The sequence below is a fragment of the Vulpes lagopus genome, chromosome 22 (assembly GCF_018345385.1).
Source record: "Vulpes lagopus strain Blue_001 chromosome 22, ASM1834538v1, whole genome shotgun sequence".
NCBI lineage: Eukaryota > Metazoa > Chordata > Mammalia > Carnivora > Canidae > Vulpes > Vulpes lagopus.
Window position 1 is genome coordinate 8,582,010 of NC_054845.1, and position 12,854 is coordinate 8,594,863.

General features: G+C 40.8%; 1 protein-coding gene across 3 annotated transcripts in view; it reads right to left on the minus strand.

Annotated features, from left to right (window-relative positions):
- SATB2 (SATB homeobox 2) overlaps positions 1-12,854 on the minus strand; it is a 191,459-nt gene that overhangs the window by 28,773 nt on the left and 149,832 nt on the right. For all 3 annotated transcript variants that reach the window (XM_041737694.1, XM_041737693.1, XM_041737695.1), the window contains one exon: positions 7,714-7,911. In XM_041737694.1, the coding sequence (XP_041593628.1) occupies positions 7,714-7,911 (198 nt within the window). The remainder of the gene's footprint in view (positions 1-7,713; positions 7,912-12,854) is intronic.

A 12,854-nucleotide genomic window follows, 5' to 3' on the forward strand; every position in this document is an offset into this window, starting at 1 on the left:
AAGCTGGAATTCCTGTCTTGCAATATCAAAACAAAACAACAACAACAACAAAAAACAAAACCCCAAAACTTTAAGAACTTTATAAAAAAGCAGGCAAGCAACTTGTCTAAATCTCTAGAAAAGAACAAAGCCACAGCTAACATCTAATCTACTAGGTTAGCTACCAGCTCTAAGAAGCTCCTTCAACTTTCTGACATCATCACTGAAAAAAAAACCCTGTTCATTATATTTTGTAGAAAATGGTCCCAAAATGGAAATACCCCTTTGTCTACAATTTAAAAAAGAGATGGTTGCAAATGACCTCCAAATCTCTTTATATTCTCTTTATATTCCTGAATAACAAATTGAAAACTTTGAACATGGTGAAAAGCTAACTGATAACATTGGAAATGAATAATACTCTTCAAGTTGAATAAATATATGCAGGATCCCATAATGTTAATAAGAAAAAAAGCTAGTGTGGCTCCTCGTGGATGGTCAGGGACTCAGGGTTTTCCCACGTGAGGACCTGCTTATAAACTAACTGCCACGATATGTTATTAAAAATGGTGAAGTGTTCATTTGCCTCTTTCCTCGGGACTGGAAAAGGGTTTCAACACTCTGGAGCGACCTTAGCACACTTTGAATGAGAGCTTGTAACGAACCCAAGCCAAGAGGGGAGAAATTCTAGTAACCTGGTTAGAGATTTGCAAACATCCTTAACTGATGAATTAATTAGCCTATTTCATTTTTTTCTTACAAGTTGTTCTTTTGGAAACAAATTCAGAAAGCAAGTACAGCCCACATAGACAGAGTAGAAAGGCAGGACGGAAACCGCACAGCTTAAAGAGAGATTTCAAGTACACTTAGACATTAGCAGTCAGAATCCCATCCTACAGTGTCTCAAAAAAGCTGGACGAGGGCAGCCCGGGTGGCTCAGCAGTTTAGCGCCGGCTTCAGCCCAGGGCGTGATCCTGGAGACCCGGGATCGGGTCCCACATGGGGCTCCTTGCATGGAGCCTGCTTCTCCCTCTGCCTGTGTCTCTGCCTCTCTCTGTGTCTCTCATGAATAAATAAATAAAATCTTAAAAAAAAAAAAAAAAGCTGGACGAAATGTGGCAAGTTCAGTCACCTCTGTTCTTTGACATCAAACCCCGAGTGATAGGTTTCACTGTGTTTAAGTTTCCAGTAAAGGGGATCCCTGGGTGGTGCAGTGGTTTAGCGCCTGCCTTTGGCCCAGGGCGCGATCCTGGAGACCCGGGATCGAATCCCACATCGGGCTCCCGGTGCATGGAGCCTGCTTCTCCCTCTGCCTGTGTCTCTGCCTCTCTCTCTCTCTCTCTGTGACTATCATAAATAAATAAATAAATAAATAAATAAATAAATAAATAAATAAATAAATAAATTTCCAGTAAAGAAGAAAGCTCACAAAACTAAATCTATCTGATGGAATGACTAAAAGTTAAATGATGCATGTCAACCTCTTCGCATAGCATCGGACAGCTACTAGTAAGCGTTCGGGGAACGCTGGCTTCTGCACGTTGGTTGGCAGTTCTGTCCAGCACACAGAGAAAAGTCAGACTCTAAAGGTAGACAAGTGTGGATTTAAGGTATCACTTTGAGCAGGTTACGTCTCTGGCTTCAGTTCTTCACATGGTGAGAGTAGATAAAAACCACCCTCCCATTTGGTTTTTCATAAGGTTTAAAGAAGGCAAGACACATAAAAAAAAAAAAAAAATCTCACATTTTGAGAACCTCACACCCCAAAAGACTAACTGCTGCCAAGGAAGAAGAATCATCACCAACACCATCATTGTTCTCGTTGTTGTTATTATTATTATTATTATTATTATTTCTTATGATAGTCACACAGAGAGAGAGAGAGAGAGGCAGAGACACAGGCAGAGGGAGAAGCAGGCTCCATGCACCGGGAGCCCGACGTGGGATTCGATCCCGGGTCTCCAGGATCGCGCCCTGGGCCAAAGGCAGGTGCTAAACTGCTGCTCTACCCAGGGATCCCCTCGTTGTTATTATTATTCCCAAATTTTATATCGGAAAAACAGAATCAGCCTCACATGTACTTTTATCTTTTTTAGTCTTATGCCGTTAAACAGTTAATGGCATATGTATTCCAGAGTGTCTCCACTTCAGTTCTTCTGACAGTTTTGACAGACAGGTCTTTCTTTCTTTCTTTTTTTTTCTTTTTAGGGGGCTGTCTTGTGCATTACAGGGTATATGGCAGGATTCTGGCCCCACCCAGTAGATACGAGTAGCATCTCCAAGCTATAGTAACTGAAAATGTCTCCAGACGCTGCCAAATATCCCATGAAGGGCAAAGTCACCCCTGGTTGAGAACTACTGTTTGATACCAGTGACAAGGAACCGCTGGCTTCGAAAATGCTGAGAATTCCCTTGAGTGGGCAGCAATCCAGATGAGCAGAGGTACAATGCTGGTGTCAGCTGTCACCCACCAGGTCTCACATTCTTACTCAGTGTACAGCATGGAATTTTAAAACAAGTACTTGTCAGGAAACCACACAGCAGCAAGCTCAGAATTCCTGAACTTACAAAATAAGCCATGGAAACGCTGTGGTGGAAATATAATAAAGCAATAAAGCGCAAACGACACAGACATGAACAATTTGGCAAATGCTCCCCAATCAACCCCACTCAGTGACCTAGTCATAACATGAGCAATGTCCTTTTTTCTCTCTGCATTAAAAGGGGAGTGCGGTCAGAGGAAAGACTGGACGCCAAACATGCCTGTGTTTTCATTCAGCTGGCGATTCTGGCTTCAAGCAAGGCTCAATGTCTCTGCTCCAGTCTTTCCAACTGTAAAATGGAGTTGGTAATAATGAATACCCTGACCTAACTAGTGTTTGATTCTAAGTTGAGGATATCCATTCACCATTGGGCCTCAGGTCATAATAACCACTAGCGGGAAAATCATTATAACCATGAGAAATAATTTGGTTTCTGACCTTCTGGCATGAACAAGTAGAATTTATATCATCCTTTTCACGGAATGTTTTAGTTTCCCACGTCATCTCACCTCTATTGTTCTTCTTTGTGCTATCTATACAAGGACCAAAAACATTATGTTTATCAGTGGTTTTTTTTTTCATACTTAACCTCTGAAGGAAATTTTTTAGGCATTTTCCCCCTAATTATCTCCCCTGCTTCATGAAATTTTAATTCCAGAAATACTGAATATCTCTTCACATACTGTGTCCCTTTGGAAGGCCACAAACCATTGTAAAGCAATCTATGCTCCTCAAGAATCCATTTTCACTCCCTAAAGGCAATATTACCCCCACTGAGGGTCATGGTAAAGATGCATCTCATTTTAACGTGTGTTCAGTCTTGAAAGTCACTTTCTACACAGCAGGGATTTTTGTTTGTTTGGAATAATCTCTACACCAACTGTGGGGCTTGAACTCATGATCCTGAGATCAGGAGTCACATGCTCCAGACTGAGCCCACCAGGCATCCTGACACAGCAGAGATTTAAATGAGAGTTTCTAAAGAGATTTAGAATACCAGAAAGAAAACTGGAGAAAGCAGGTACCTCAATGACATCAAAGCTGGACCTCACCTGGAGACGTCTGGATCCCTAAGGAGGAAACACTCCATTCTTCCAGGACCACAGTGTCTTGGGGCTACCAGCACCTCTCAGTGGCCCAAAACCCAACTTGGTCTCAACCATAACCTAGCTTCATATCTGAAGGGAACTTCCATCAAACGTGCATTTCTTGGTAAGCATGCAAAGCATTCTGTTCGGTGTCAGAATTATCAAAATAAATGGCATATAGGACTACCATGGAGGAAATCAGAACCATAGGAGGCAAAGGCACCTGCAGCTTTGGTTTGGCACCTTTGGGTGTAGAGCTGGAGTCACATGTGCAAGGCAGCCTTCCAGGGGCAGAGTGACATGACAAGGTCTGAACGAATGAAGTGGACTGGATGTGTGTGCACAAAAACAGGCTGGGCAACGGGTGTCTTGCAGCGGGATGGGAGTACTGTGTATCAGCTCTGGCCATGGGAGTGGGTCAGATCTGATTTTCTGCATTGTTACACAAAATTGGGGTTTCATGTCAAATTTTCTGATTATGAAGGGTGGGCTTCATTTTTAAAGGAAGGGCTTCATTTTTTAAGTTTAAGGGCTTAAATTTTTAAAACGCTTTGCAGCTTTAAAAATAAAGAAACACAACTGCAGGCAATGTAACAATATATAAACTATTTGCAAACAAAAGGCAAGAAAACTTTCCTCTCTTCCTTAAGGAAAGAGGTACAGATTCTAAGGGACTTCTCAGATCACAGAAAACACTGAATGGGCCGGGGTGATTATGAAGCTCCTTCCTCTATGTAGTACATCGATGCAGACTTTGAATTCAACAGATTAATCTGCTGCATAGTTATGCACAATGGTTCATATCTTTAACATTTCAGAAAAACTGAGGAATAGTATACCCTAACTACTTAAAGAAATTTAAATAGGACCCTCCATTAACCACAAGTGGAGTGGACTTCTGCATGCTTTTCAACATGCTGCATACATCAGCAGCTCTTCATAATCACTGATTTCACCTATATTTAGCAACTTTATAAAAATGGTGCATTTTCTGCCTAACTAGGCAAAACGTCACAATATCAAACTAGTATTACCCTACGTAAAATCTCTACAACATGTAAATAATTGTATCTCCCTAAAATTTTAGTTGATATAAGGGCACAAACGAATCTTAACCCTGAGTTCAGTGGCTTAACTTTCGCACAATTACAGACACTTCTTGGTAGTTTGGGATTTTTTATTAAAATACAGTCGTTCCTAAGTGGCAGAGGCTGTGCCAACTGTATTCTCCAATCTCAAGAGTTCTGACAACAATCCATTTATTTTTCTTCATTTCTTATATCATGACTGTAATATAAAATTAATTCAAAGCTTTTTGCTGACAAATGCAGCATTTCAAAGCAGTGTCACTGAGACAGGCACGATGTAAAAAAAAAAAAAAAAAGAAAGAAAGAAAGGTAACAGATTGAAGAATTTCACAGTAGTTATAGGATCAAGGTCAATGGCCAAGGCAAAGCCAATGTAGAGAAAATCACCTTATTTGTAAACTCTTTGGCTAAGATCAGAGTGATAGGGATAACCTTTTATAAAATAAGTGAATTCTCTCAGTGATATCAGAAGTGAATGTTAAAAGCCAAGAGGTACTTAAAACTGAAAAGGAAAATTATAGGCAGACTCTTTCTTAGCCATTAAATATTGTTAGCACATACTCCTGTTTAGACATACTAACATAAAAGATAATAAAACTCATAAATCAATTGGCAGTCTGCCTCTAAGATTTACTTTACTCAAACTGGTCAGTTAGAATATTATATATTAAAAATCCTCTTAGCTTCCTACATATAGGGACCTCATAGAGATGAGAAGTTCTAAACAAAGAATGGAGAAAGAAATGTATAGGACCATCATCCAAATGAAGGATGGTCCTCAGTTATAATGGTTTTAGTATTTTTATCTCAAACTTCTCTAAATTTCCAACTTTGTCACCATCTTATGATAAAATTTGGATGCTCTAAATGTCTACAATAAATCAGTTTTTCATTCCTGTTCTATTTCCACTTCACCTAGGTGAATTAAGATGGACCATGAATGCAAGGTCCACACAAAGTTGGTGGTTCGCTGAAGGCAGTCGTTGGCCTGTACTGGTTCAACACAGAGGTTTTGACTAGTTCACATCAAAACAAGAAAAACAAGGGTGACAGTGAGTTTTTCTTCTGAGTGAATTTATATAGTTTATAAGATCTTTTGTCTGAGCCTATCCTTTTCATTAATTTGTTGATATTAAAAAGTATTTTATTTTAGGAAATGATATGGATAGTAACTTGGAGCTCCCCTTAAATTTTTCAAATCAATGTTTTCTCCAAAAGAAAAGCTTGATGTGGGACGCCTGGGTGGCTCAGCGGTTGAGCATCTGCCTTCAGCTCAGGGCGCGATCCTGCAGTCCAGGGACTGAGTCCCACATCGGGCTCCCTGCATGGAGCCTGCTTCTCCCTCTGTCTCTGTCTCTGCCTGCCTCTCTCTCTCTCTCTCTCTCTCTGTGTGTGTGTCTCTCATAAATAAATAAATAAATAATCTTTTTAAAAAAAAAAAAAAAACAGAACATAAGGAGAGGAAGGTTTTGTCTTATAAAAAAAAAAAGAAAGAAAGAGAAACTTGACAAATCTGTACTAGCTCCCTCTTTAAATTCTACTAATTCTACTAATTTCTACTAAATTTCAAAATCTAAAAACACTGCTCTTTGTGACTTAGCATGTTTGTCTAATTATCTGTAGGAGGGGCCCTTGTGTTTGGATGAGGCCCCAGCCAGGAAAGGACAGGAGAGGGAAGCAGGAAGGTGGGCTATGAAGGGTAAGTCCTGGGGCTCACCTCTGGGAAAGGAGTTGCCCTTACCACAAGTCCAGGACCAGGACAGTGGGCTCCACTGCTTAGCTGTGTACTCTTATCACCCATCCACTGAGTTCACTGTGACCATGTTAAAAGATTGCTTCTAGCTGTATGATTTCATGAGTCTAATCATTTGGGCAATTCACTCTGTGACTTTGGAAACTGACCAATGACAGCATGAAAGCACTGACTGAGATGTCAGTATTTGGATGATAAGTGATATAATGGACCCGTTGACTTCTGGCTTCTCCCCCAGGCATGTGGGATGAGATGGAAGTGAAAGGAGACAAGGAAACCTCAGGGAAGAACATTTTGCCAAGTCCTTCACTACCTCTCCTTTGATATCTTGATCAAGAAATGCACCCGACCTTTCCTTCATTCTCCTCATCTTCTCTTCTATTCTTCACACACATGCACACATGCATGCATTCCTGCTCCCTTCTTGCTACACAAAAGGAGGTTCAGACAGAAGCCCTGCAGGGTCCTCTTTGGTGGTAGCTGGGACTGCTGGTATTGGACAGTGTGACAAATCTCAAAACCTATCAAAAAATTTGAGGGCAAACTCTCAGAGGTCAAAATTTGGGATATTAACCTAGTTAATATTTCTTCCTGAAAGTCACTGATTTTAGACTAATACAAAACCCAGAAGCTAAACTCAATTGCTTTCAGAAAAATATTACTTCTCTCAATGAGAGAAAACACTAACCAAACAAAACATGCAACCCAAATGAACACAGATTTCTAAAAGACAGGAAACCAAAACCAGCAAGCACTCATCTTAAAATTCTAAGAACCTATCGTAATGTATCTCAAAGATTCAGTTTAGTTCAATGGTATTCTCTAGCTCCTGTGGATATTTCTTTTCCTCAGCCAAATCAAACATTCCTTCAGGGATTTTAGATTAATTTATTAGCGACTTCAGAGTTTTTTTCTGTAGAAAATGATGGAAACTATGAACTATGTTTTCTGATTGGAAGATTTAATCCTCCACAAGTGCTCTGGTTTCACAATCCCACAAGTAAGACACTCAGGAAAGCAGCTGCCTTTGGATTTGACTCACTCATTTTTCTCCAAGTGAACATGTGCACGTGTGTGCAAATACACACACACACACTCATGCACACACATGATGTGCCCACAGTGAGAACAGGGTCCGCTGTCGTTGAAGACATGGCATGAGACACCTTTCAATGGGAGGTGGTGTGGTGTGCCCCTCTGACCCTTGACAGTTTCTGGCATCAAAAGCTGTGCTCAGGTTAGGGGAGGAAGGGGACGCTGACCTGCACTGGCTCAGGGGGAAGCTGGACCACATGTTGCATGCGCTCGCTATGGTGATGTCTTGACTCTTCCTCATAGATCACATCCCTCTCATGCTGGGGAAGGTTTAGGAAGCGACGGATGGTACAGAGGTTCTCCCAGAGGGTGCGGTTCTCTGGGCTGGGGTTCTCCTTCCAGCGGAGCAGTTCACACAACCAGCCCTAGAGAGAGAGAGAGAGAGAGAGAGAGACAAGGTCACCTGGGTTAATCTGTAGGATTCGGGGCAGCAGAGCATGGCTGGGCTGAAGTCCATTGTCATCCCAGGGTTGCCTATTTTTCTGTCAGAATTATTCCTACCAACCCAAGAAGATACTGCAATAGCCTGGCAACTCTGAAAACCAACCAGTGACCACAGAAGTGGTTACACCAATGCCCAAGAGTTTTCACGCTTGTTAATGACCTTATCCTCCCTACTGAACACATTCTCAATGAATTTACAGGTCCCTTTGTAAAAGATACTCAAGCAAGATGACAGTTATCCAATTCTCTGGAAAAAAAAAAGTAAACTATGTTGCTCAGCTACAATTTTTTAAAATTACCCAGTTGGATGGTTTCCATCCAAAGAGAAGACTGAAAATGAACAAATATGTATTACAACATAGTGAATTCTAAAGGAGGAAAATGTCTGAGTGTAAACAACATTGAACTCTCTAGAAAGGAGATAGTCTTAGAATTATTAGTAACTTCACAAAATAAAAACCACCACCTTAGCTATCATGAAAATGTTGTATATTTGCTCCATCTCTTTATGCCTTGGGCTTTAGGCCCTGTTAACCATCCCTTTCCCACCACGGCCACACCTGCAGGAAGGTAGGCAGTTGGCCGGGTCACACCTGCAAATGTGCCTCCCAACTCTGGCATCCGGATGTTCTCTCGCTTGAAACTGCACGAGAAAGAAAATGTAATGCAAATAATGATGGATTATATGAAAATAATACAGAGGATGCTGTCAACATCGCTCACTGACTCATGTCAAAATATTTTACCCAGTAGCTTTCTAACCCATCACTTCCAAGCTACATCGCTAATTTTAAAAACAAGAACTGTCCCACATCACACGTCTTGCAAAGGAGTAAGAATTTTTCTAAAAAGGTGCATAAATAAATACAAATAACTTTGTAAAAATTAAATCCCCAACTCTCAACGAATTTTAGATCCTAACTTGTAAGCCAATGAAAGTTCCTGACATGCATTATGAAAACCCCATATAATATCATAAGCTGTTGTTTGTCTAACTCTCCACTGTGTCTTCTGCCTTTACCCAAAAAAAGGCAAGATTTGATTATCTCCGCTGCATCAGCCAAGACAGCAACACCAGCTGTTCTCATTGTGCAGCCTCTTCCTCGCGGCCTCCATGTTAATAACCTGATCATTCCATTTTCTCCTTCAACTGCCGGCTGCAGCACCGCGAAGAGACAAAAACCCAGGCCCATCTGCAGCAGCTGTAGGCACTGAACTGTGAAGCCACTGGGGATTTATAAACTAATCTGTAACACAACACTGCCTTGTTTTTACAAGTGAGAGGCCACATTTGCGCAGACCTGATCTTTTCTTGCAATAAACTGGGAGCTGGGGAGAGTTAGAGGGTTAGGAAGAATGAAAACAAGATATCGAATCATTTGCTTGGAAATGTTTTTTCCAAGCATTTTCATAGACTTTTTTTCAAGTCAACTGAGAGATAGGTAAATGCTGCTTTTCAAGGTGCAACCTATATGAAAACTGAAGACAATCACATTTTTTAGCCTCATCAGAAAATAAATGATATTTTTTTAAAAAATCTCCCCGTCCCAAAGTGTTTCCTCAAGGGTTTCTTTGTACAAAGGAAGACTTCTTGAGATGGAAAATAAACCAGCTGTGGAAAAATAAGCTCCTCTTTCTCTGCACAGATCTGAATAAGTCTCCAACTGAACTCTTTCAAATGTTTCAAACAGGTATATTTAACATCTCCTGGGGGAAGCTAAAGCAGAGAGACCAATCACTTAACAGAAAATAAAAACAAAAACCTATGTCTGTTAAAAGATGAAGTTCTGAGATGCCCAGACCTTCAGGAGGACAGCACCTGCTGTTCCGCTCGAGGAGTGAACTGCATTGTGGGAAGCTGCAGCTTGAAAGGAGGCAGGTGACAGCTGAGTGGTATCTCCACTTATGATACCCGGAATGTCTCGCACAACATCCATTGCCGCGTTTGATTTATATGCGCTGTTATAATCTGCACTCATTACAATCACTTAGAACAAACTACAGGCCTCGTTATGGACTGGGTGCTGTCTGCCATTCAGTCTTTAAGAAGTGTGGTGCTCAATTTGCCCACTGACATGCAAGGTCCTGACCTTGAAGCTATTAGGGAGCAGATTAGACACAAGTGTGATCATGTGTGCAGACATAAGCAAACCAAATTAATTTCTGGCACAGGGAGGTAGCCAACAAGACCCTGTTCTTAGGGCACCAGAGAACTTCCTCAAATCCCTGATGGAGCTGAGCTAATAGCATGTTTAAGGGAACCCGGTTTTGAAGATGAAGCACATTCATGGTATTTAGAGGGTTATTAATCTAGTTTCCCCACAAAGTGTTTGCTTGGCTGATCAGATTAAGGGATGGAGCCTTCAACAGTGCACCCCCACCACAGCAGGCCCCAAGAAATCTGTGATACTTCACAGCCTTGGACATATTGCACCATGTGTACCCAGCTGCTTCAATAATTAGCTTATGAATGTATCAGCTGGTTCTGTGATTTTTATAAATAATAACTAACCTACAGAGCAGAAAGATTGTCAAGAGCCTTACAGTAGCACAAAATTGCAAGGTGCTCCGAACTCTAACTTGCTCTTCCACTAAATGTCGATATTCCCTACCAGTGGTGCTCCCGCGATGCCATTTATAAATATTTATTTTGCATTTCACATGGCAATGTATGTTTGTTGGTTTTCTTCATGACAGCTATAATTTACTTTCCTTTTGCTCTCACTGCTCATTCCACGTATTTGTATGCTTACCTTCCAGAAATCTATTCTTTTACCCCACTTCCCCTCTCACCCTCCATCTTTTTATTCACAGGGTCCTTCCACCAGCCCATTTGGGATGCTTATCTGTTTTCTCAATGGGATCTCTTATTAGCTTGTTTGGGGGCTAATGAATGTGTGAGAAAGTGCCATGTTGCTGCATGAACACACATGTATGTCAGTGAACCCACCACAGAAGAGATAGAGAGTCCCCACATTGGGATTTTTTTCATTTATATAATTTTTGCATGCCGTCCAAGAAAGTTTTGCAGTATCAGGAAAAAAAAAGTGTAAATGTCAAATAAAACAGTGACAGATGACAGTATTCTCTATTGAATAGCACTGTTTCTGTCGTGCATGTTCAATGGGAACTCATGAATTATTAATAAACAAATCTCCTTTTTCTGTTAAAAATCTCAAGTAGGTTTTTTGTTGTTGTTCCCTGCGTGTTATGTGGAGAATTCCAGGAGAATTATTTTCATTTCAGAAATGCTGATACAGAAGTTTATCTGATTTCCAACCTTGGTCAGCTCTGTGAGCAGACGCCATGAAGCATGGGGTATATACCTCTCTGCGACTGCTCTTTTAGTCTGGCTGTAAGTTTCGATCAAAGGTTAGCTGAATCTTCATATAGTCAGTTTAGCCTTTCCAGTATGGTAAAACTGAGGCTAATGAGTTACAGCCAGGAAGCTCAGAGGGTATTCAACACGGAGCCTTGAAACCTAACTGCTAAGTTCCTGCTCTGACATTAAGTGACTGGGTTACCTTTGGGCAAGTGGTTCCCTTCTTACAGCTTCTGGAATATAACCGTTAAAGGAAGGGTTTACAAAAGATGGTTTCCAAGTTCTCTTTCTAGCTCCACATTCCACGGTCTGTTTACCTTGTTATTTGTCAGAAATAGCAGATGATAATTACCCATCAGGGTTAAAGTACAAAGAAACCACCTTGACCAAGGGATTGAGGGCAACATCACCAGTGATAACATATGCACATCATGAACCCTGTGGTTTCAGGCGCTGCAAAGAACGAACACAGCCCAGTCTCTGTGGCAGTCTTGCCAAAAATGCATAACCTCAGTTGAATCACGACAAACCCAAATTGAGAGATGTTCAACAAAATAGCGTATCGGTATTCTTTTTTTTTTTTTAAGATTTTATTTATTTATTCATGAGAGACACAGAGAGAGAGAGGCAGAGATGCAGACAGAGGGAGAAGCAGGCTCCATGTGGGGAGCTCCATGTGGGACTCAATCCCAGGACTCCAGGATCACGCCCTGGGCTGAAGGCAGGCACCCAACCTCCAAGCCACCCAGGGATCCCCGCATAACAGTGTTCTTCAAAAGTGGCATTGTCATTTAAAAAAAGGAGGAGACGTGACTGGGTGCACTGAGGTGGGCACTTGACAGGATGAGCACTGGGTGTTATTCTGTATATTGACAAATTGAACACCAATAAAAAATAAATTTATGATACCAGCCAAAAAAAAAAAAAGGAGGAGACAGAGGAGGAGAAGGAGGAGGAGGAGGAAGAAAGACCCAGTCACAGACTGCAGAAAAGTAAAGAGAAATAATCACTAACTGCAGTGGGGTCTCTGGATGGGACCTTGGCACAGAAAATGGTCAATAGTGGAAAGACTACTGAGATTAGAAGAAACTTTTTAGTTTAGTTAGCGTATTAAAACAATGTTAATTTGCTGGTCTTGATAACCGCACTGTGGTGATATAAGGTGAGAGAAAGTTAAGTAAGGGATATACAGACACTGTACTATTTTGCAACATTTCTGGGAGTCTGAAATTTGTTAAAAATAAAAAATGTTAAAAAAAAATACAAAGAACATCTAAACTTACATCGAAGAAAATATACACGGAGTCTAAGTGTAATGATGACAGGGAATTATTGATTGAAACTCTTTTGCCTTCAACCTCTGAACCTAGAGAGGGAATATAAGTTTAAAGGCTGCATTCTTGCAATCAATGGTTAAAGTGTTCCCAAGCATTAAGTGTGTAAGTAAATAATATCTAAAAATATCTCATTCTAATCATCTAATCAGCCCCTTAAACAAATATGTTTCCTTCAGATGAAAAAACAATTCTGACCACACTTTCC